Source organism: Gekko japonicus, unplaced genomic scaffold (assembly GCF_001447785.1).
Source record: "Gekko japonicus isolate JY-2015 unplaced genomic scaffold, Gekko_japonicus_V1.1 scaffold3325, whole genome shotgun sequence".
Classification (NCBI taxonomy): domain Eukaryota; kingdom Metazoa; phylum Chordata; class Lepidosauria; order Squamata; family Gekkonidae; genus Gekko; species Gekko japonicus.
Genome location: NW_015175464.1, coordinates 92993 through 118377, shown reverse-complemented (window position 1 = coordinate 118377; position 25385 = coordinate 92993). Strand labels below are relative to the sequence as shown.

At 49.6% G+C, this 25385-nt stretch overlaps 1 protein-coding gene across 3 annotated transcripts in view; it reads right to left on the bottom strand.

The window, feature by feature from the left end:
- CRLF1 (cytokine receptor-like factor 1) overlaps nucleotides 1-25385 on the bottom strand; it is a 50736-nt gene that overhangs the window by 14908 nt on the left and 10443 nt on the right. For all 3 annotated transcript variants that reach the window (XM_015425929.1, XM_015425927.1, XM_015425928.1), the window contains exons 2-4: nucleotides 10037-10315; nucleotides 4717-4846; nucleotides 1737-1906 (exon numbers count right to left, since the gene is read on the bottom strand). In XM_015425929.1, the coding sequence (XP_015281415.1) occupies nucleotides 1737-1906; nucleotides 4717-4846; nucleotides 10037-10315 (579 nt within the window). The remainder of the gene's footprint in view (nucleotides 1-1736; nucleotides 1907-4716; nucleotides 4847-10036; nucleotides 10316-25385) is intronic.

Below are 25385 nucleotides of genomic sequence, written 5' to 3'. Positions count from 1 at the left end.
CCTTGTCTTTCACAAACCTATTTCTCTTGGCCCTGTGGTAGATCTCTCAGAGCACACTATTTAGGAATCGCTGGCTTCAAGAGCGTGCTCTTGGCCAGGGGCTCATTTGTGATGGGAAAGGCAGATATTCGAAACTGGAGGATAAGCGTTTCTTCCTGGCCATATATGGGAGCGTTTCTCCACAAATGGGACCTATTATAAGTGTGTTTGTGTGTGTGTATCTTCTTATGGGGCAGCCTGTGCCCGATCCCATCAATTCCACCCAGCAGCCTCCCTCGGCCAGCACGATTTCGCCTCGGCAGAGGCCCAGACAGCTAGGGAAAGGGTTAAAAAGAAACAGATGTCTTCAAATTGGGGAGGGGGGGGCGGCAGTGAGAATCCAGGAGAAATCTCCTAATTAGATTAAGAGCAATTTTGCTCACATATCATCTATTTCCTGCTCTCTCTCGGAGACGGAGCGCTCCAGAATCCCAGGGCCCGGCCTCTCTCTCTCTCTGTCTCTCACACACACACGTTTCCTGGCTCTGCGAGTGAGGTCACCGTCGTCCCCTGTGTGTGATGTCACAGACGTGACTGGCGGTGACATCACACTCCACGGATAGCCACTAAAGCCATCAGTTGGAGAGAATCCGATTGAACGGAGATTCATTCTTGACAAGAGGGTGTGAAACTAAGCGGCGGGGTGTCGGATGCTTTGTTTTTGTTTTCTGTCTCCTATAAAGTTTTGTCTTCCTGTCCATTAAGAGCTCTGCTGCATCAGTCCAAAGACCAGTGTTCAACCTGTTTCCTGCAGTGGATACTTCTGGAAGGCCAGGAACGGTTAGATTCAGAGGTAGGCCACGCAGCATGGATGGGCCTGTGAGCAGGGCTTTGGGGGAGGGGAGGGGCGGCAGGCCAGTGGGGCGTCCTCATAAGATGGCGCCCCTAGGCAATTGCCTAACCCTGCCTTATGAAAGAACCGGCCCTGGGCCTGTCCTCTAAGCTTTTGTCTATGCCCATTATCAAAGGCGTCTCATTGCCTGCCCACTCCATCTGGTGGCAGTGGGTTCCCCAAGTTACTTTGGTGTAGTGTGAAGAACTGGCCCCTGATTTGCATTTCATTTGGAACTGCTGATGATAAACCAAGAAGAAGAGGAGATTGGATTTATACCCCACCCTTCACTACCCGAAGGAGTCTCAGAGCGGCTTACAAACCCCTTTCCCTTCCCCTCCCCTCAACAGAGATTCTATGAGGCAGGTGGGGCCAAGAGAGTTTGCTCGAGAACGGCTCTTGAGAAAACAGCTCTGAGAGAACTTGTGACTGACCCAAGGTCACACCAGCAGCTGCATGTGGAGGAGCGGGGAATCAAACCTGGTTCTCCCAGATTAGAGTCCACGCTCTTAACCACTGCACCGAAATGGCTCTCAGGGTTGGTCTGGGCCCTTTCCCCTTGATACGCTAAGGTTTTTGGACTGGCGGGGAGTATTTTTTGTAGGGAAGCAAGTTTGAAAATGGCGCCCCCTTTGGCCCCCCCCCCGGTGTATTTCTGTCTCCTCGCTGAACTGGATGTGCTGCCCGCAGCCAACCCTGCAGATGGATTCTATCCAAAGTGGCATCAGACAGGATCGGAGAGTTCCGTGCGCAGCATTTGGATCTGTGAGCGCTCACGCGTGTCGTCCCTTGGTGCTCCAGAGCACGTGTGGCTCACAAGAGATTTAGTGACGGTCAGCCGAGGAAGAGGGGAATCCGATCTTACCAACATCGACGATGTCCAGCATGACCACTTCAGACACGGCCACCCCGAGTCGGTTGGAGGCTTCGACCCAGATTTCGTACGGTGTGAAGAGAGCCAGGTCTTTGGGGATGTGGCAGGAATACTGTCCGGCCGTGTGATACTGCTGACAGGTGTTATCCCGTCCGTACCACCTAGGAAGCGAACGGCAGGATTAGCCCCACAATGAGCCCTCGCACAGGATCCGCCTTCCAGGGCTGCAGATCGGTCTGTTACTTCCTGGGCTAGCAATACTATTGGATGGATTTGGGTCCTAGCCCAGGACGAAGCTTAACATTACAGTTCAGTTAGATGTTTCACAACACGTCATGCATTCAAGGCAGCTTTGAATACACTACAGGTTTGGAGCATCTGCAGCTGGGGTGTCAAACATAAGGCCCGAGAGGGCCCCTCCAGTGTTCTAATGCGGCCTGTGAGCAACTGATGCAAGGGGAGGGAGTGCTGGGGGGGGGGGGCAAGTGGGCGGAGCCACTCCATTATGGCTTCAGCACAGCAGAACAACCTCACCTGCAGCAGTCAAGCAGCGTGGGAGCATCTGCCCAGCACGGCACTGCTGCCCCTCCGGTCCGCCTCTGTGGGTTTTCCTCTGCGCCCCCCTCCCACCCCAGGGGGCCTTGCAGTGAGGATACACCAACGTGGAGCTTACCAGCTGCTGTCCTTTATAGAGTTTCTCTCTCCGATACCTGGCATTACGCTTTATGGCACACGTGGCCCGGCACGACGACGAGACATTTATGTCAGATCCAGCCCTTGTAACAAATGAGTTTGACACCCCTGATCTTCAGAGTACATTAGCCCTGCCACCAAGTGACCCTGGCCACCCTGCGTGGCTTGCAGTGCAGAGTCCGTGGCTACAATAAATTAATGCTGTTACGCAGGGCTCTTTTTGTAGCAGGAACTCCTTTGCATATTAGGCCACACACCCCCTAATGTAGCCAATCCTCCAAGAGCTTACAGAGCTCTTCTTACAGGAGCTACTGTAAGCTCTTGGAAGATTGGCTACGTTAGGGATGTGTGGCTTAATATGCAAATGAGTACCTGCTACCAAAAAAAAGAGCCCTGCTGTTAGGGTTGCCAACCTCCAGCTAGCACCTGGAGAACTCCTGCTATTACAATTGATATCCAGGCGACCAAGTTCAGTTCCCCTGGAGAAAACAGCTGCTCTGGAGGGCGGGCCCTATGGCATTATACTCCGCTGAGGTCCCTCCCCTTCCTAGGTATTTCCCAGCTCAGAGCTGACAACTCTGTACGCTATACAGTCTCTCTCAGAAAAAGGAAGGTCATTAGCGGGCAACAGATTCAGGAAACACAAAAGGACGTTCTTCTTTACAGAGTGCATGACTTAGCTTGTGGTACTCACTGCCACCGGATGGGGTGGTGATGCCTACCGGCTTCGTCAGGTTTAAAAGGGGGCTGGGACAAAGAAGAAGAGACTGGATTTATACCCTGCCCTTCACTCGGAGTCTCAGAGCGGCTTACAAACTCCTTTCCCTTCCCCCTCCCCACAACAGACCCCCTGTGAGGTAGGTGGGGCTGAGAGAGCTCTGACAGAAACTGCTCTTTTTCAAGAACAGCTGTGCCAGAGTTATGGCTTGCCCAAGGTCATCCAGCAGCTGCGAGTGGAGGAGAGGGGAATCAGACCCGGTTCTCCCAGGTTAGAGTCCGCGCTCTTAGCCACTACACCAAACTGGCTCTCAAAGTCTTGGAGAACAGCAATGGCTGCTAACCATGAGGACAAATGAAACCTCCATTTTCAGAGGCAGTATACCTCAGAATGCCAGTGACAACAGGGGGGAGCTTTGGCCTCTGTGCCTCTGCTTACAGAGTTTCTGGCTGACCACAATGCTGGATTATATGGACCATTAATCTGATCCAGCTAGGCTCTTCTTACATTCCAAAATACCTGAGGGACCACCTGTTCCCTTTCGAATCTATCGTACCCCTGTGGCCATCTCTGAGGCTCTGCCTTGGTTCCCCACTCCCTGAGATTAGGCAGGTGGTAATCAAGAACAGGGCCTTCTTGGTTGTAGCACCCAGACTCTGGAACTCTCTCCCCAGGGTGGCTTATCTGTCCCCAGCCAGGATGCAAAGACTTATTTTTTTTCATTTGGCATTCCCTCAGTGATTCCCCACCCCCTTCTTGTTCTGTGCTTTAATTGTTTTTTTTCATCTTTTTGTAGGTATATTTTAGCTTGGTTTTAATTGTTTCACTGAGGTGTTTGGGGTTTGGTTTCCATTGGTTTTTTGATCCATTAGGCACCTTGGGGGCTATGATGGGGACAGAATGGTGGTGTATAAATTTAGTAAATAATTATAATAATATGAATTTGGATACAAATACTGGATGAGGAGAAGAAGAAGAAGTAGTAATTGGATTTATACACCGCCCAAAGGAGTCTCAGAGCGGCTTACAACCTCCTTTTTCTTCCCCTCCCCACAACAGATACCCTGTGAGGTAAGTGGCGCTGAGAGAGCTCTGACTGAGAGCTGCTCGTAAGAGAACAGCTCTGAGAGAACGGTAACTGACCCAAGGTCACCCAGCTGGCTGCATGTAGAGGAGTGGGGAATCCAACGCGGTTCTCCCAGATTAAAGTCCACACTCCTAACCACTACACCAAACTGACTATCGTAGTTTCTCCCCAAAAGAACTACCAGACAGGCTTGTCATACAAAGACAAGGCATGTGAAAGGCTTTGGACATATGACCCAGCTTATACAAATGCTGTATTGTGCCTCCATCTGCATCAGAGCTCAGATTTCTTGGCTGCAGACCGCCGGTCCTTCCGATTGAACTCCCCTTTCTTTGGGATAGACAAACAAGGCTGAAAGCTGGCTGGGTTTGTAACACAGGCCTGCCTAGCAGGCATGGGTGCCGTGCTACCTTTTTTCCCCCACAAAGACCAACAGCAGCCCTGTAGTCTGGCCTTTCTCCCAGCAGCCTCACCTGAGCTTGTACTTGAGGGTGTAATTGGTGTGCAAGTAGGTCTCGCCTTCCGTTCCCGGTGCCCACTTGCACGTCAGATCCTTCAAATTCTTCGACCAGCACGAGATGTTGGTGGGCTTCTCCGGGGGCACTGGAGGAAAGGAAGAATAAACACGCTGACTGGAGCGTGAGGAGAAAGCAAATCCCCCAAACCCACGGAAAGAACGCTCCCTTCGGGTTCGAAAATAGCTACACTCCGTTGGCACCCCTGTTGCAGCGTGGACCCGTGGGGACCGACAACCGGGGCAGGCGGGAGAAAAGGCCGTTCCCAGTCGCCTTTTCCATAATTCCGAGACTCCTTTCGCCAAGCGATTCTTAAAAATAGCCGGTGATAAAAATCTTACGATTATTGATTCGGACAACTGTGATTTGCCAGAGCCCGGCCAAAATAGCTTTTCTCTCGGAAAAAAAGAAAAGGAAAGAGGGTTCTTGTTGACTACGACGGCTTGTCTCCTCATATACTCCCAGGGCCAGGAAAAAAAATAAAAGGTTTTTATCGGTTAAAGGTCTCGGGTGAGCCGTTAAATGCAGACACGTCAGAAGCAGAGAGGGCTGGTTTGTGTTAGGAGGGCTTTGCTTGGGACGAGCATGAAGCCGGGGCTAGTGAGCCTGGAGGCGGCCGTGTAAGGCGGCCCCAGGGCTATTTTGGGGCAGGAACGCACAGGAACGGAGTTCCGGCTGGCTTCAGAGTTGGCCATGCCCACTACAGCCCAAACCTCTGTGCGTGCGTGGCTACAGAGGGAAGGCCTGGAGAACGACACACACACACCCCGGCAGCTCCGAGGTGGGCGGGCCAGGGGGGCCCCTGGAAGGATCGGGGAGGCATTTAAATGCCTCCCCGTGCCTTCCCCGGCCTGTCCACAGGCTGGCTTGCCCGGGTTCCCCACTCCTCCACTCCTCCAAGGGCCAGCTTGCCCGAGCTCCCTGCAGCCGCAGGGTGCCGCGGCAAGCCAAGGGAAGGTATGGGGGTGTGGCCTAATATGCTAATGAGTGGTACTGACAGGGGTGTGGCCTATTATGCTAATGAGTTCCTGCTGGGCTTTTTCTACAAAAAAAAGCCCTGGGCGGCCACATATAGCGGACAGAGTTATAGCGCAGAGTTATAGAGACACAAGTCACATAGATGGTTGCCAGCCATCAGTTTCCATGGAGAAAATGGCTACTTGGGAGGGTGGAATGGATGGCATTACACCCTGCTGAGGTCCCTCCCCACCCCAAACCCTGCCCTCCCCGGGCTCCACCGCCCCCAAATATCCACGTATTTCCCAGCCTGGAACTGTGTTCCCTCTAAGCCTCTGGCTCACCCATTTTTGTCTTAGCTGAGGAAGGAGGGCTCCGGAGCAACCTGATTTGTGCAGTAGCCTAATCGCTCGCTCACCACGTGAATGCCAGTGACATACGAAGCAGAATTTTTGCTCGCAAGACTCCACAGCTTAGAGGGACCCCCCCACCCCCCAAATACCCTAAGCACGGTGTGGTTGTTCACAGTGTCCGCCCCTCTTTGGAGTGGTTCTTACTTCAGACTACAGATGTAGTTCAGCAATGGAGTGCCTGTTTTGATTCAACAGATCCCAGGCTCAGTCCCTGGCTTCTCCATCGCCCAGACCTGGATAGCCCAGGAAAGCCCAGTCATAAGAACATAAGAGACGCCAATGTTGGATCAGGCCAAAGGCCCATCCAGTCCAACACTCTGTGTCACACAGTGGCCAGAAATACCAGGTGCCATTAGGGGGTCCACCAGTGGGGCCAGGACATTAGAAGCCCTCCCACTGTTGACCACCACCACCCCAAGCACCAAGAAGACAAAGCATCACTTGCCCCAGAGCCCCTATCTATACCTTGTGGCTAATAGCCACGGATGGACCTCTGCTCTATATGCTTATCTAATTCCCTCTTGAAGCCATCTGTGCTTGTAGCCGCCACCACTTCCTGTGGCAGTGAATTCCATGTGTCAATTACTCTTTGGGTGAAGAAGGACTTCCTTTTATGCATTCTAACCCGACCGCTCAGCAATTTCATGAAGTGCCCACGAGTTCTTGTATTGTGAGAAAGGGGGAAAAGTACCTCTTTCTCTACCAATCTCGTCAGATCTCAGAAGCGAAGCGGGGCCGACCCCGGCAGGTACTTGGAAGAGCGACCTCCAAGGAATACAAGGGTTGGGACGCAGAGGCACGCAATATCAAAGCCACCTCTCTGAAATGCCCTAGCTCTACTAGGGGTCGCCAGAAGTCACCATGACTTCTAGGCTTGCAAGCACATACATACACACGTGCACACACAAAATACCACCACCACCACCCCAAAAAAGAAGCTTGATTTTGAGGCCAAGCAGGAACTCATTAGCATAATAGGCCACACCCAACAGCAGAAACCCATTAGCATATTAGGCCACACCCCTGACAGCACAGCTCATTGGCGTATTAGGCCACTCCCCCATGTTACCAGAAGTGTGCTCATCCAGCCACACCCACCTTTTGCTTCTTATTCTGTTTACCTTGCTTGTTGTCCAAACCCAGGGCTTTTTTTGTAGCAGGAACTCCTTTGCATGTTAGGCCACACACCCCTAATGTAGCCAATCCTAATGAGTTTCTGCTGTTGGGTGTGGCCTATTATGCTAATGAGTTCCTGCTGGGTGTGGCCAACTTGGAAGCCAGCCAGAACTCCGTTCCTGTGCGTTCCTGCCCAAAAATAGCCCTGGGCCTGGAAATGGTTTCTGCTTAGGAAATACCTGGAGATTTTAGGGGTGGAGCCTGAGGAAGGCAGGATTTGAGGAGGGACATCAGTGGGGTACCATGCCATAGAAGCCACCTTACAAAGTGGCCTTTTTCTCCAGGGGAACTGATCTCTGTCGCCTGGGGATCAGTTGTAAAAGCAGGAGATCTCTAGCCGTCCCCTGAAGGTCCCCAAGTAGCAGAGAAGCACGGGAGGGTGTAAGTAATACAAAAGGGGCAAAAGATCAAACCGTGCATGAATAACGGAAAATATATATTCAACATTCAAACGGTGAAAAGCCCAAATATAGATGTTTATAATGCCTCTTCAAAAAAACTCATCTCTATTTGGACTCTTCAGGGTTTGAGGAATTGGACTTGGACTATACCTGAAGGTGAATTAACACGACTGATTGTGTATTTGGACCGTGTGCTTTTGCGTTTCTATTACATTGTATTTTTTGAAAAACGACCCCATTTATATAGGTTTAGATTATCATACTCATTGAGTGTTGAATATATTTTTTTCCATTTTTGTTGTTGCTCAGTCGCACAGTCGAGTTCGACTCTTCGCGACCCCATGGACCAGATCACGCCTTCCTGTCTTCCGCCATCCTCTGAAGTTGGCTCAATTTCATGTTCGTTGCATCGATGACACTGTCTAACCATCTCATCCTTTGCCGTCCCCGTCTTCTTTGACCTTCAGTCTTTCCCAGCATCAGGGTCTTCTCCAGTGAGTGCTCCCTTCTCATTTGGTGGCCAAAGTATTTGAGCTTCAGTTTCATTATCTGGCCTTCCAGGGAACGGTCAGGGTTGATTTCTTTTAGGATTGACTGATTTGATCTTCTTGCAGTCCAAGGGACTCTCAAGAGTCTTCTCCAGCACCATAGTTCAAAAGAATCTATTCTTCGGCGCTCGGCCTTCCTTATAGTCCAACTCTCGCAGCCATGACTGCTGGGAATACCATTGCTTTGACCATGCGGACTTTTGTTGGCAGGGTGATGTCTCTACTTTTTATCATGCTGTTTAGGTTGGCCATCGGTTTCCTCCCAAGGAGCAGGCGTCTCTTAATTTCATGGCTGCTGTCACAGTCTGCAGTGATCTGGGATCCCAGGAACGTGAAGTCTGTCACTACTTCCACGACTTCCCCTTCTATTTGCCAAGGAGTGATGGGGCCGGATGCCATGATCTTAGTTTTTTTTATGTTGAGCTTCAAGCCCACTTTTGCGCTCCCCTCTTTCACCTTGAGCAAGAGGCTCTTGAGGTCCTCTTCACTTTCTGCCATTAGAGTGGTATCGTGTGTTTTTGCGTTTCTATTACATTGTATTTTTCGTTATTCATGCACAGTTTGGTCTTTTGTATTACTTTATCACCTTAGGTTGGCCGCCCTAGCTGCGGCTCAGGAACTCTGGCTGCAGCTTTGCACTAGAAATACACATTTCCATTTTAAACAGGCGGGAGCATAAAACCAGTTAAGTCCAGAATCTAAAACGACTTAATCGTACAACTGCCTCCATTAATAGCCGAAGAAGAAGAGGAGGAGGAGATTTTTATACCCTGCCCTTCACTACCCGAAGGAGTCTCAGAGCGGCTTACAATCGCCTTCCCTTCCTCTCCCCACAACAGACACCCTGTGAGGTAGGTGGGGCTGAGAGAGCTCTGAGAGAACTGTGACTGGCCCAAGGTCACCCTGTTGGCGTCATGTGGAGGAGTGGGGGGATCAAACCCGGTTCTCCAGATTAGAGTCCACCGCTCATAACCACTACACCAAACTGGCTCCCATCTGAATCCCCTTTTAAAGCCATCACATCTAGTGGCCACCATGACCTAGATGGCCCAGGCTAGCCTGATCTTGTCAGATCCTGGAAGCTAAGCAGGGTCACCCCTGGTTAGTATTTGGATGGGAGACCACCAAGGAAGTCCAGGGTCGCAACACAGAGGCAGGCAACCTCTGGGTGCCTCTTGCCTTGAAAACCCTATGGCAGAGGTGTCGAACTAATTTGTTACGAGGGCCAGATCTGACACAATTTTCACTTTGTCGGGCCGGGCCATGTGTGCCATAAAACGTAATGCCAGGTACCGGAGATATCAACTGTATAAAAGACAGCAGCTGGTAAGCTCCGAGTCGGTGTATCCTCACTGCAAGGTCCCGGGGCTGAGAGGGGGGTGCAGTGGAAGACCCACATAGCTGTACTGGAGAGCCAGCAGTGCAGCGTTGGGCAGACGCTCCCACGATGCTTGACTGCTGCAGGTGAGATCGTTCTGCTATGCTGAAGCCACACTGGAGTGGCTCCACCCACTTCCCCCCCAGCACTCCCTCCCTGGCATCAGTTGCTTGCGGGCTGCACAAGAGCCGGGTCCGGCCCCCGGGCCTTAGGTTTGACTCCCCTGCCCTATGGGGTCGCCATAAGCTGGCTGTGACTTAAAGGCCCTTCCCGCCACCCATCGCGTGGTCATCATCACTACCTCCTTCGGCAACGAGTTCCACGGAGTACCTATCCCCCAACGCCTGGTGGGCGACCCTTTTCTTAGAAGAAGCAAGGAACGGAAGTGACGGGTTTGGAACGTACATCCGACATAGAGACACGACCCGGCCAAGATGCCTCCGTCCTTGCTGTGGCAGACCAAGTTATCCCCGGACTGCTGCTGCGATCCATTCAGATTGGGGATGGTCACGCTCAGAGCGGTGGCACTCAGGACCTCATAGGCCTCCGCCGGGAGCCGCCGGCCATTTAGAGTCCAGTAAAGATCCTCGGCTCTCAGGCTCGAATCGGCACCGACCGAGCAGGAGGCGGTGAGCGAGGAGCCGATGAGGAGGGTGGGGTCTTGGGGGGAGATGACCGCCGGGTCTGTAGCAAAAGATTGGGACAGAAAACACAATAGATCAGTCTTCCTTTGCTCATTGGCTGCATTTTTTAAAAAAGCAATACTGGAACAGGGGGCAGTTTTGCCTGCTTTGTGGCCGGTGATTTTGATACAGGTCCTCTCTTTCTCCCCGGTCATGTATTTGCATCGATTGGTGGTGAGGTATGGATTTTCTTTTCTTTTAAAGGAAGAGTAATCTTTTAAAAGCCAAGAGTTTTAAGTCAGAGAGCCAGCATGGTGTTTAGGTGGTTAAAGTGTCAGACAAGTATCTGAGAGACTCGGGTTCGAATCCCCACTCTTCCACAGAAACTCGCTGGGTGACCTTGGGCCAATCACATACTCTCAGCAGGACCTACCTCACAGGGTGGTTGTCAGGGCTTTTTTCTTTCTGGAAAGAGAGGTGCCAGAACTCTCAAAAGGGAAATGAAAGAGAAACTCGTGGGATTCTTTGAAACCCTTGTTTCGATCTTATTTTTAAAAGAATGTTAATATTTTTGTAACATCAGAAGTGACGTCAAGTTCCCCAGGTGCCCCTCGTGAACTTTTAAAAAAAATATGACAATTTTCTTTCTATGAAGAGATTTTGGAACTCTGGTCCAGTGCATTCCCCCCCCCCAAAAAAAAAATCCCTGGTTGTTGTGAGGCCAAAACAGAGGAGAAGAAAATGTTGTAAGCTGCTTCAGATCCCCGTTGGGTGAAAGGCGGGATATACGTAACGTAAATAATTTTTTTTAATAACACAAAATGTGGAGAACTGCAAGCATTTCTAAGGCTTGGAATGAGAGTCACAGAGGAGGAAGCTATGACCAGTAAACTTCCAACGTCCTTAATTTATTTCTCGCGGAATGACGCGAGAAATGGCAGGCACTGCAAACAGGCCAGGATGGAAAATGTCTAAAAGTCTTGGAGGAGGATGGAGCTGAGGCCCGATATATTTTACTATTTTCATTTTTTATTGTGGAGTGACTCACAAAACGGTAGGCATGGCAAAGATTTGAGCCTAGGATATCCTCTGCAAAGCTATGGCTAATAGAATTCCATCACAACGTTCGAAACTATAACATTGGGGGGGGGGAGCTCTAATGGCTATGTTTGCACCTTCTGAGAAGGCAGATTGTGCGATCCCTTTGCCACAGGGGAGGTTCAAAGGGCACCTTCCCTTCCCTTTTGTGTGCTACCACTCAAGGGCAAATAGTGATGGACAGAGGAAGAAGCTGAGGCCAAGCAAAAGGCACGTGAAAGAACCACTCACACCCACTGTGCAAAGATACATTCCCTACAACTGCTCCAATGTCCAGCCCTCGAGGCACCCACTTCTAGTAGCACCAGGCTGTTTGATGGGGCCCTGGGGTGCTCCATGAAGCCAAGATGCAGATTGGCGAAACTGGAGTGACTTCAGTGTAATGTGGAAACTACAAATACCCTGAGATAATCAGGGGGGTTAACTCAAGTGTAGTGTAGAATTTAAAAATACCCCGAGATAATTACAGGGGTGAACTCGCGTGTAGTGTAGAATGTAAGTTCGGGGACAGGGTTGGACAAGGATTTAAGGTCTAGTGCAGAAAGCGCACAAATAAAATCAAGATTAAAACTATAAACTTAACCCTTAAACGATGGGGATCAAATTATATCACAACTACTACAATGGTTGCCCTGGTGTTAGACAATTAAAGGGAGAAAGGGCTCGATCCCATCAGGGACTCCAGATGATAAGTACCCTACCTTGGGTAAACCAAGGCGGTTATCATTCTGTGTCCTCGAGAATTGAAGAAGAAGAAGAGAAGACTGGATTTATACCCCGCCCTTCACTCGGAGTCTCAGAGCAGCTTACAAACTCCTTTCCCTCCTCCTCCCCACAATAGACTCCCTGCGAGGTAGGGTGGGGCTGAGAGAGCTCTGACAGAAACTGCTCTTTTTCAAGAACAGCTGACAGAACTATGGCTTGCCCAAGGTCATCCAGCAGCTGCAAGTGGAGGAGTGGGGAATCAATTCCAGTTTTCCCAGATTAAAGCCCACACACTTAACCACCACACCAAACTGGCCAATGGTGCAGATGGTAACAGAGAGGAAACAGGAGGGGCCAGATGATATTTGACGTCCGCCGACTCACCCAAAAGACTGGCGGAAGAGTTCCGTCTTACAGTCCCTGTAGAACTGTAAAAGGTCCCCCAGGGCCCTGAGCTCTAGCAGGAGCTCATTCCACCAGGTTGGGGCCAGGGCCGAAAAAGCCCTGGCCCTGGTCAAGGCCAGACGGATGTCTTTTGGGATGGGGATCACCAGTAAGTGTTGATCAAATGAGCACAAGGCTCAACGGGGCACAGACAGGGAGAGGTGGTCCCATAAGTATATTGGTCCCTGGCTGCTTAAGGCCTTAAAGGTAGGTAAAAGCAGGGCTATTTTTGGGCAGGAACGCACAGGAACGGAGTTCCGGCTGGCTCCCAAGTTGGCCACGCCCAGCAGGAACTCATTAGCATAACAGGCCACACCCAAGAGCAGAAACTCATTAGGATTGGCTACATTAGGAGTGTGTGGCCTAACATGCAAAGGAGTTCCTGCTACAAAAAAAGCCCTGGTTTGGACAACAAACAAGGTAAACAGAATAAGAAGCAAAAGGTGGGTGTGGCTGGATGACCACACTCCTGGTAACATGGGGGTGCGGCCTAATGTGCTAATGAGCTGTGCTGTCAGGGGTGTGGCCCAATATGCTAATGAGTTCCTGCTGTTGGGTGTGGCCTATTATGCTAATGAGTGCCTGCTGGGCTTTTTCTACAAAAAGAGCCCTGAGTAAAAGTAAGTACCTGGCATCCTGCATCCAACCAGCTAAAAGGAGAAGCTCAGTCCCCAGAATCCAACAGTCCAAGGCAGACTGCCTCTGTTAATGGAAGCCTTATGGTGCCTGCTGTAGCTAATATCCCTCAACAGGCCTGATGCTTGTCACTCTTCTGATGGAAAAAGTGGGTTTAGGATCGTGGAACCAAATGTGTGCTCTGCCTGGGGGCAGGGTTGTGCAAGGCCCCATTTTTTCCATGGGAATCTGCTATACCATGGACTGCAGTTGCCAAGAACTGTCCATCCATTGTTGGGAGAATTGTAGGTATCCTTCGGGGAGCTGCCACCAGATGGCGCCACCCCCCACGCACTCTCGGGGGCAAATTCCAGTTTATTTGGGTTGGGGGAATTGGTTCAAAGCAGGAGTCTTTGGACACATCAGTGGGTCAGATGTGAATGAGTACAGAGAAAGATTTATGATCCTGTTTTGAACTACACTATTAATCAAGCACCGTTGACATACATAAGGTGGCAACGAAAACAGATGCCGGCAGAGAAGGCACAGCTTTAGGAATCAAGCCCTGTCATCAAATGAATCACAGCTGTGTCGCTCATATCATATGAAGAGATGGAGAACAAACTGCTCACTTTGAACCAAATACTAGGGAAGATACCGAATTTTTTTTGGGGGGGGGAACTCTCACTCAACTTGAATATTGGGGAGGATGCCAAATTTTTTTGGGGGGAAACCCCTCTCACTTGAACCCAATACTAGGGAGGTTACCGAATTTTTTGGGGGGGAACCCTCCCACTTGACCTGAATAACTAGGGAGAATACTGAATTTTTTGGGGAAAACTCTCACTTGACACGAATACTAGGGAGGATACTGAATTTTTGGGGAAAACCCTTCTTGCTTGACCTGAATACTAGGGAGAATACCGAATTTTGAAAATTCACCTGTTTTGATTCAAACATCCCCCTTTTCAGTTTATCTTCTCCCCTGTGAGAAACAAATCCCAGAGTTTTTATTATCACACAAGTTTCCCTTTCCTCGTGTGAAATTTTCCCTGTTAAAATGGACACACTTTTCCACCTTACTTTTGCGTCCATGGCTGGTAAAAGGCATGAAAGAAACAAGAGAATGACAACAGACGGAATAAGAGATGAACATAACATCTCCTGGAAAAAATAACTCCTGAGAAGCGGTCCCCTCTTCCACCCCCCTGAACAAACCAGTGACCCATGCAGCCCAGGAGGTTCTGGCCCTGGGTTTTAGGAAGAATCATCCACCCACCCCCAGAGAAACTATCACCAGTGAATGAAAGGCGGCCATCTTGGTCCTTTGTTCTACCAACTGAACCCCTCTCCCCTCCAAGCAAAAATGCATACTAATTGCTCCTCCGGTTGGAAGGGAAGTCTACAAGATTGAGATCCTGGACATCTGGTCCCACTCAGCCAAAGGCCAACCGAATATTAAGGTAATTCCTTTGGTCTGCGGAGGTATCCAGGGACGGATGCCTGGATTGAATTCTGTGTGGTATTCCCTCGAGGCGGCTCATCAGGGGAGAGGCGGGGAAGTCCGAGTATTTCTGCTTTGCAAGTTCTCTCTCTTTCGGGTGTGCAAATTCAAATTCGGGAGAGGGGAACCGAAAGCACAAAGAGGATAGTTTCTTTTCCAGAGATCTGCAGGAGAGACGGCGGCTTCTGGCTTGCCCCACTCAACCTCCCCCTGCCCCTAGTCAACAGGTATGGCAGGTTCTGAAGGCAAATACAGTTGTGCCGTTGACACCAGTTGGTGGAAAGACCTGGCCTATGGGGATGGCCGTTACTGTGCCTACCCACAAGGAATTCACTGCCCCCCGACCCGACCCTCCCTACCCCAAAACTGCTGCTTTAGATTGAGTCATTGTGCCAATGAACAGCAGTCGCTTCCATATCACCCCTGCTGGATTGGGTCCAAAGAAGAAATGAACGGAGAAAGTGGGGCCCAGGATGCCTATGTCAAATAATGTATTTACTTAGACCCTTTTTATACCTCCTTTCCACCCAATCAGGGTCCCCAAAGCGGTGCATACAAGACATTTGAACATATAAAACAGCATTTGAAATGATAAAATAATTCAGTAAAAAGGTAAAGGTTCCCTTGCTTGAAAGACAGTCGAATCCGACTCCGTTTCCAAGCCGAAGAGCCAGCACTGTCTGAAGACGTTTCCGTGGTCGTGGCTGGCATGACTAAACACCGAGGCGCACCGAACGCTGTTCCCTTCCCACCGAAGTGGTACCTATTTATCTACTTGCAACTTCTTGCTTTCGAACTGCTAGGTTGGCAGGAGTTCAGTAAGGTAAAGGTAAAGGTTCCCTTGCTCGAAAGCCAGTCGAATCCGACTCTAGGGTTGCGGTGCTCATCTCCGTTTCAAAGCCAAAGAGCCAGCGCTGTCCGAAGACGTTTCCATGGTCATGTGGCTGGCATGACTAGACACCGAGGCGCACGGAACGCTGTTACCTTCCCACCGAAGTGGTCCCTATTTATCTACCTGCAATTTCTTGCTTTCGAACTGCTAGGTTGGCAGGAGCTGGAACTAGAGACGGGAGCTCACTCCGTCATGCGGCACACTCGGGTCTCGAACTGCTGAACTACCGACCTTCCACAGCCTGCAGTTCAGCTTCTTAGCCACTTGAGCCACCGCAGCTCCAGGAGTTCAGTAAAAACACATAAATAACACCATAACCAGGGAGGACGGCCAATCACCGTTATTGGGGATATGCCAAATGAAACAAACCAAAAAAAATCTTCACCTGCTGGCAAAAGACACAATAGAGCAAGACAGACTAACCTCCCTGGGGAAGCAGTAGAGTTGCCAACCTCCAGGTGCCACCTGGAGACCTGCTATTACGGGGGATCTCCAGGCGGCCAAGATCAGTTCCCCTGGAGAAAATGGCTGCTTTGGAGGGCAGACTCTCTGGCATTGTATCCTATGGAAGTCTCTCCCCTCACCAAGCCCCGCCCTCCTCAGGCTCCACCCCCGAAATCTCCAGGTATTTCCCAACCCAGAGTTGGGAACCCTAGGAGGGAGTTCCAAAGTTTTGGTGCCACAACCAAGCAAGCCCAATTGTGGTTAAGAGTGTCGGACTGGGAGACCAGGCTTCGAATTCCCACTTGAGCCATGGAAGCTCACTTTGGGCCACTCACACACTCACATTCTCCCAGCCTAACCTACCTCACAGGGTTGTTGTGAGGACAAAATGGAGGCGAGGACAATGATGTGAGCTGCTTTGGGTTCCCAATAGTGAGAAAGGCATGGTATAAATGGAATAAATAAATAAATAAACAGCCTCAGAGGGGTGGGGCAACCCAAGCGGGGTGGCTGAAGATGACTGGAGTGAGTGGGTAGATTCATAGAAGAAGAGGAGGGCCATTTGGTGTGGTGGTTAGGAGCGCGGACTCTAATCCGGGAGAACCGGGTTTGATTCCCACTCCTTCACCTGCACCTGCTGCTGTGACCTTGGGTCAGCCACAAGTTCTCTCAGAGCTGTTCTCTCAAGGGCAATTCTCGAGAGAGTTCTCTCAGCCCCACCTACCTCACGGGGTGTCTGTTGTGGGGAGGGGGAGGGAAAGGAGATTGTAAGCTGCTCTGAGACTCCTCCAGGTAGTGAAAGGTGGGGTATATTGCAATCTCCTCCTCCTCCTCTTCTGTGAGCAGTGGGAGGGGGGCGCAGAATGAACCCCTTGATCACCCCCCATGTGGGTGATGGATCCCCCACCAGGTGATAAAGGCCTGCTATGGATCTCTGAAGGTCACCCTGACTTTGCAGCATCTCAGCCGCGGCCGTGTTGTCGGAATTCTCTGCCGGTCACCCTGGCAGTCAAAGACTACAGAGAGAAAGGGAAGCGTCTGGGAAAAGATCTACCAGGATGAGCGTAGGCCGCGACCGTGCATTTGTCAGTGCATCCGGCTCAGTTCTCTAATATGATGCCCGGCATGTGTGATCGGAGAGCAAGGGAAGGGGGAAAGGAGGGCCCGCGACCAAAATCACATGTACAACCTAAAGCCAGGGAAGGGAAGTACTGAAAGGGATCCGCTTTTGTGCATGGCCAGTGACCGGCTGACTGAGAAGCCCAACGGAAGCGCACTGAAAACCGCCACCTTGAATTTCATGCATACAAAAAAATGCATTGAGATTCCCTAGGGTTTTTTTTTTTAATGCACACACAAGCACATACATGTGTTGCTGCCCCTTATTTAGTTAACATTACCTATGAGCCCTATAGATGGGCCTTTTCCAGAACCCGTTTTCAGGCACTTCCTCCTGCTGTACTGTAAGGTAAACTCACCCGAGTTCCAATGCATGAATGTATATGCCCATGCATGGCTACTATGGTGGAATCAGTTACTCATGTCCTCCTGTTCTGCTGGTTCTATCAGGAGGAACGAGACCATCTTATACTACCCCTTCTGTCTAGATTTAGCCCTTTGCAGTCTTATCTTGTCTTTAGGCCGGAAGTCCTTTGTAAATTCCTCCCTAGAAGACGTTCAGAGCTCAGTGACTTACGCTGTGGCAAAATTTTGTTGCTTAGCTATTGGGAAACGGAAACTTATTTTAGCTGAAAAAATTGTATGATTCTCATATTAACATTATTTTATTTTACTATTTTTATTAATTTTCTCCTGTTAATGTTTTTATACTATTCCTATGTTATTACTGTTTTAATCTTTCTTATATCAGAATTGTACTGTTTTACTGGCTCTTGCTGTAATAAATTAGATTGGATCGGCACATGCATGCGCATACGCAAGTGTTCCGATAACCATCTTCCCATTTTTCACAAGCGCATTGGCATTTCCCGTTTTCCAAGCGTGCTCACTGAAAAAAATCACCTTCCAGTTTCTCACGCGTGCACACCAACAACAGGCGAGAGGCATTAGAGCACCCGGAGGAGCGCGTATGAATCCGGTCAGGGTGTATTTTCAGAAGGCTAGCATTCTTCAAAGCAAACCTGTCACTCTCGGGAAAACTCTCTCCAGCCCGAACAGCCACGGCTGCCGTGCATGGAGCATTTTTGCAAAAGGAAAGGAAAAATAAACACGAGGGTGGTGGCAGCTGCCATGGGGCCTGGAACCAACCCTGGAATCGCTACAGTCTGGAACATCCAACCTAGCAATTACTGGAACAGCAGGAGGGGAAATCTCATTCCAACCTACAGCCAGGGCCTCAAAAGGGCCAATAACTTCAATTCTGAAGCAAGTATCTATGGGGCCGGGGGAGGTTTGTGTGTCCCAAACGATGATTTTCAGAGCACGGGAGCCCAAAACTTTGTGAAGTGTTCAAACTCAAAGATCCTGGAAGGAAAAGCACAACCCGGCCGGCAAGAAAACACCCATCTTTCCCCATCCTCTGCGTGCAAAGAGGCCGGTTTTTAAAGCAACGGGCCTTCCTTTCTCCTTCCCCCCCCCCTCAATCCACCAAGAGACCGCAGACCTGAACATGTGTTTTAAAAGGGAAAGGTGTGAAGTTTTCAAATTGGAGAGGAAGAAGCGGGGGTGGGGGTGGCGGGGGGGTGGAGAAAGACAGCCAAGATGTGGAATGCTGGCCTGTCCCAGTATACCTGCAAGAGGTTTTACGGCTTTCGGGTTGTTGTTTTTTTAAAAAGGGGGGGGGAAATCACTGATCAGGTGCTAAGTAATACCGAAAAGTAAAACCACATTTTCAAGGTGTCGGAAACATTTATTCTGTTCCTTTGAATGGCTGGGTTTTATTGCATTTTTTATTATTGGGGTTTTAAACAGCTGGAGGTGGGAGGAGAGGAAAGTCCGGTTTTTTTTTTTTTAAAGCCACACAATTGAATTGGAAATTTCTCTCCTCCGCTCTCCTCTCGCCAGGGAACCTCTTTTATTCTCACCCCTCCGGAATAATTATTTAGCGGATCCAGAAACACATGACAACAACAGGATGGGCCTGACTTGAGTTAATTGTTCAATTATTAAAACAATAATATTTGTATTTACTTATGAAACAGTGCCAGAGACATGAGAGCTGTCCCCTAATTTAAAGAAATCGTGGCCAATTAATTGCATCCACTGCTTAATCGATTCCTTGTCCGCAGAGGACGCAAACGGCAATTTCAATAGAATTACTTTTGGGGTTGGCACTGATGCAGCATGGAGCCACAGAGCGGGTCCCCGAAAGAGGGCAGGGTGCCTAATTAGTGTTGCCAGCCTCCAGCCGGGGCCTGGAGATCCCCTAGAACAGTGGTGGCAAACCTATGGCACGGGTGCCAGAGGTGGCACTCAGAGCCCTCCCTGTGGGCACGCGTGCCATCGCCCCAGCCAGGCCCAGACCATCATTAAAGTGTCGAATTCTCTGCCAAATAATTTTAAGTAAATGAAAGCATTTGGGATTGCTTTCCTTACTATGTTTGGATCATCTTAAGTTAATGTATGAGTTGTTTTTTCTAAAGTAAAACCTCAGTATTCAGGTTAAATGGCCGTGTTGGCACTCTGCGATAAATAAGTGGGTTTTGGGTCGCAGTTTGGGCACTCGGTCTCTGAAAGGTTCGCCATCACTGCCCTAGAATCACAACAGGACTCCAGATGAGAGAGATCAGTTTCCCTGGAGAACATGTCTGTTTCGGAGGGTTGACTCTATGGTATTATAACCTATGGAGGTCCTTCCCCACCCTCTTTCCCCAAATCTCCAGGAATTTCCCAACCTGGAGTTGGCAACCCTAGTGCCTGGGATAAATAATGGGTGTTTTGGAGAGTTTTGTTGGTTTTTGGTTTTTTTTGCAATACTCCTCTTGCAATTTATTAAGAACTTTGCAAACCAAAATCTGTCTAGTTACCTGGGCCTTCGTAAATGATCAAAACCTTTGGGGCACTTAATATAACTGGCTAAACTTCAAACCGCTTTTTTAAAAAATACCATTTAACACACACCCCTGCATTTTTAAAAATCATCCCGCAAGACAGACGGTCACAAAGAGAAAATAACATCAAAGCGACTGAAAAGATAGTTTAAAAGAAGGGGTATTGTTTGAATCCTAAATGTTTCCTCTGGTATAGCCAGGACTTTGCTCGTAAGCCCGAATAGGTCTTGTCTCTTCCGGTCGTTATTTCTGAGTTAAATATCCCCCTCCAACGTGTCAGAGTTTAAAACGTGGACAGTTTCACATTTCCGTAAGGTGCCTTCCCCTCTCCTTTTCAGAAGGCTCTGTCCTGCTGGCGGTAGACTTTAATCAACAGCTTGGTAATAGGTTGCCCTCTACATAGGCTGGGGGGTGGGGGTAGGTTGGGAAACTCTTTGAGATTAGAGCAGGGGTGTCCAACATGTGGCCCAGGGGCCAGATTAGGCCCCCGGAAGGCTTCTGTCGGGCCCGCAGAGGAACTGGCTGTCTTCTGCCGCTTCTTCCAGTTCTGCTGCGGCTGCGTCATCGTAGGCTTGCAGCTTACAGATACACACCTGAACAGCTTACTCAGGATTGCAACGGCACAGACGTTTTGATGCAATAATTCAGAGCAAGAGGTGTCAATTATCAGACACTGTTCAATAAACAAAATATTGCAAGAGTGCTAATGTTTTAAGCATGTTTTTATTCTAAGTTAAAAAAAAACCCTTTGTGTTTGTGTCCTTTATAAAGTTTATATCTCAGCTACCTGGCATTACATTTCATGACACACGTGGCCCGGCCCAACAAGGTCTCATTTATGTCAGATCCGGCCCTCATAACAAATGAGTTTGACACCCTTGGATTAGAGGATGGAGCCTGGGGAGGACAGGGACCTCAGTGGGGTACAGTGCCACAGAATCCACCCTCCAAAGCATCCGTTTTCTCCAGGGGAACTGATCTCTGGAGATGAGCTGTAATACTGGCGGATCCCCTGGTCCCACCTGGAGGCTGGCCTCCCTACGCTCCATAAATCTAACAAGCCAGAGCAGGGGTTGTTGTTCTGCTGAACACGGAGGAGAGAGAACACACACGTGCACAGTTCTACAAAATGACACCCACCATTCAAAATAGATCTCAGCAGCTTTCGGGAGTGAAAGAGCAGGATGCAGACAGCCTGAGCATTCATGATTACACACTGAAGCACCTATGTGCTGGCGCTGAGCACATCCACCATCACCAGCCGCTCAGCGATTTAGGTTTCAGCGACTTTGGGGCAAAAAGGAAAGCGCTCAAGACCAATATCTTGAAAAGCCCACAAAGCCAAACCATTGCGACAAGACTTCCACAGCTCCTACCAATGTCAGCCGTAACTAGGGGACTCAGATTAGGGAATATGTCCCAGGTGCAGGGTCTGCAGGATCATCGGTAGTAGGACCACATACTGGGAAGCATTGTCGTTTATAACACGGATTTGGTTTTGTGCAGTGTTTCCTTGACCAACTGAATCTGTAATAGAACAAATTTAGAGTCCAGTAGCACCTTTAAGACCAACAAAGGTTTATTCAAGGCAGGGCTTTTTTTGTAGAAAAAGCCCAGCAGGAACTCATTAGTATAATAGGCCACACCCAATAGCAGAAACTCATGAGCACATTAGGCCGTACCCCTGACAGCACCACTCATTAGCATATTAGGCCGCACCCACATGTTACCAGAAGTGTGGCCATCCAGCCACACCAACCTTTTGCTTCTTATTCTATTTACCTTGTTTGTTGTCAAAACCCAGAGCTTTTTTTGTAGCAGGAACTTCTTTGCATGTTAGGCCACACACCCCTAATGTAGCCAATCCTGTTTATTTAGTTACTTCATTTGTATCCTGCCTTTCTTCACAATGGGGACCCAGAGCAGCTTACGTGGTTCTCCTCTCCTCCATTTTATCCCCACAACAGCCCTGCGAGGTAGGTTAGGCTAAGAGAGCGTGACTGGCCCAAGTTCACCCAGCGAGTTCCCAGGGCACCAGTGGGGATTCAGAACCAGGTCCCCCAAATACTAGTCCGACATTCTCAGCCACTACAGTGCACTTAGGGTTGCCAGCATCCAGGTGGGACCTGGGGACCCCCGGAATTACACCTCGCCTGCAGACTACAGAGATCTGTTTCAGTGGAGAAAATGGATGCGTTCTTTTCTTTGACAAGGCTTTATTGGCATATGCATATACATACAACAGGAGATCAGATTAAATATAGATCGGAAAATACAAATCCATATAGGGTAAAATCGGAGCTACGGCGCAGAAAAACAGCACAAAAGCAAAAGAACCTAGTGGTTACTTATCAGAACATATAGCCATAGCACTAAGAAGAAACCTTGCTACTGTTTCAGTTATTTCCGTATCTTGATTATCAAGCACAAACAGAACCTTAAAAGCGTCAGGAATCTCTGGGAATTGAGCTAATATAGGGTACAGAAGATCCTGGCGGGACACCAAATAAAAGGGACATTGAAGGAGAACATGGGGGACAGTTTCAACACAGTCCTTCTTACAAGGACAACACCTGCTGGAGTAGGGGATCCCCTGGAATCTGCCAGAGAGAAGAGCAGAAGGAATAACATTAAATCTGGCCAAGGAGATGGCTCTGCGCAAATTTGGAGCTAAGTGGATGCTTTGGACCGGGGGTGACAAACATGCGGCCCGGGGGCCGGAACTGGCCCGTCCAGGGCTCTTATCCAACCTGCGAGCAACTGGTGCAAGAGAGGGAAGGCAAGAGGCTGCCTGGGGGGAGCGGGCACACAGATGCACACGGTGAGGAGTGTGTGAGATCGAAGCTGTCAAGAAATGAAAGGAAATGGCTAGGGGACGGGTATGGTATATCTTGGAAGAAATCTAGTCTTGCATATGATTCAATATATTTATTGGGGCATTTGTGGGTTCCCCAGTAAATCAATTGCTTTCACTCCTAGGAATCAATTGCTTTTCTTTGTATTTTGAGTAGAAGATAAAATTGTTCATTGGGTTTGCCTGTGTCCTTTATAAAGTTTATATCTCCGGTACCTGCGCCCTTCACTCAGAGTCTCAGAGCGGCTTACAAAATCCTTTCCCTTCCCCTCCCCACAACAGACACCCTGTGAGGTAGGTGGGGCTGAGAGAGCTCTTTCCAGAACTGCCCTTTCAAGGACAGCTCTTGTCAGAACTATGGCTTGCCCAAGGTCATCCAGCAGCTGCAAGTGGAGGGGGTGGGGAATCAAACCCGGTTCTCCCAGATTAGAGTCCGTGCACTTAACCACTGCACCAAACCGGCTCTCATGTGGCCGGTATGTCAGATCTAGCCCTTGTAACAAATGAGTTTGACACCTTTGCTTTGGAGGGTGGACTCTATGGCATTGAACCTCACTGAGGTCCCTGTCTTCCCCAGTCTTCATCCCCAAATTTCCAGGAATTTCCCCACCTGGATCTGGCAACCCTACCCCACCATCCCCTGCCAGTGGTCAGGGGGTACCTGGCAACTCTAAACCACACTGGTGGTATTAAGCTGATGCATTTATGAACCATTCAGATCATGGTGGTGTGGATGGCGTGGAGTGATTGGATGAAAACCATTTTTTCTTCCTTTCTCAGAATACTAGGAAAATCCCATGAAGCTAAGGGGCAGCAGAACCGGGATAAGTAGATAATCACCCGGTTTAAAACTATGGAACTCACTGCCACAAGATGCCCACCACTGATTGTGTTCACCAGGAGTGTTAGGCCAGGGGTCCCCTGTGCTTGTCAGCACCTCTGGACTTTTGGAAACAGGAGACGGGCACCACCACAAAATGGCTACCAATGAGGGACCAGGGCCAATAACAAAATGTTGGGAAGTTGCAAGCCAAGCAGCAAATAACCCAATTCTACAATTCGGGCAATGATATTGTTGTGTACTGTGTTACTTGTAAGTGCAGACTGCCTGAGCTTCAGCCACAAGCTCCATTGACTCTTGGTATCCTGAAATCTGCAACAGGATTGGCCGGTGTCGGGAGACAGACCAATCAGGACAGTAGTTGGCATTTGGCGGGAACAATTCCTGTTGGTTCCAACCACTCGTTATTGATTGGATATTATTGTTCTAGGGGGTGTGGTTTTCCTTGGTTCAAATTGTATATAGTTGGGTCGTTCTGTTTCTGCTGTGTTCCGAGATGAATAAACACATCACTTTTGAAAAGAGCTGCCTCAAGTCCAGTACATAATAGATACTATCTGAAATGCCGATAAAATTCTAAAGGTGTAAGTCGTCTACTCCACACTCACGACACATCCTTACAACGAAAGTTCTGTTTCTTAGCTCCAGCAACCCCACCACCACCACACACACCAGGGTTATAACATCCGAGCGAGCTTGATTTATCTGGGGACCTTGGCTTGGTTAGTTAATTGGGACCTCCTGACCCAATACAAGTTTGCAGGAGTCCTCCAGGTGTTCTGAGCCCCACTTGGAGAATTCAGAGGAGTCAGAAAAAGAATTCAGGAGTCTCCGTTTCTGAGCTGCCAAGGAACTGCGACACAAATGGACAGCATGTTGCACAAATAGTAGAAATCTAATCCCGACACCAGAGAAATGTCGGGAGAGGCAGGCCCTACTAAAGGACATGTAGCGTAGCGGATACTGTTAAATGTGGACCTACTGTCTCCCTTCTCATTGGAATCTTTGTTCAGTCACAAAGCTGTTGGGATGGTCTTTATCTCTCAGCCTTGCCTACCTGGCAGGGCTGATTGAGCTCCAAGGAACCCATCAGATCCATGTCAGCAAAGCAAACTTTCGACAGCTCAATTAGCACCAGGAGCAAATTCAACATCTGCGCCTGTAAAGGCTTACTTTCAAAGGAAGAATGTCGTACCCTCTGAGGAGACTGTTCCCCTTTGGGCGTGCATGAGCCCCCCTGATCTGTGGATGCCCGTTTAGCCTAGAGCTGTGACTTATTCAGAGACGCAGCAAGCACCCTCCTTGGAAACAATTCTGCTCTGTCTCTTGTCAGGAATGGACTGAGAGGTCCGGACACCTTTCCCCGCACAGGTCCCAGAGAGCACTACGGTCGCCGTTGCAACATCGCCTGGCGACCCCGGGCCCTAGAGGCCAGGCTTGCTGCCACGAGGGCCAGGTCCTTTTTGGTGGCGGCTCCTATCTGGTGGAATGAGCTCCCGGAAGAGATCAGGGCCCTGCGGAACCTGTTACAGTTCCGCAGGGCCTGCAAGACGGAGCTCTTCCGCCAGGCTTTTGAATAGGAGCCGCCGCCGCCACCACCACCACCAATTGGGGCCAGGGTTGCAGCACCGCTGCCGGAGGCTGAGTGGCCAAGGTACATCAGGGGGCCACATCATCCTCCCTTTGCCCCAAGGGCAGGTGCAATATGGAGAGAGGTGTTTGTC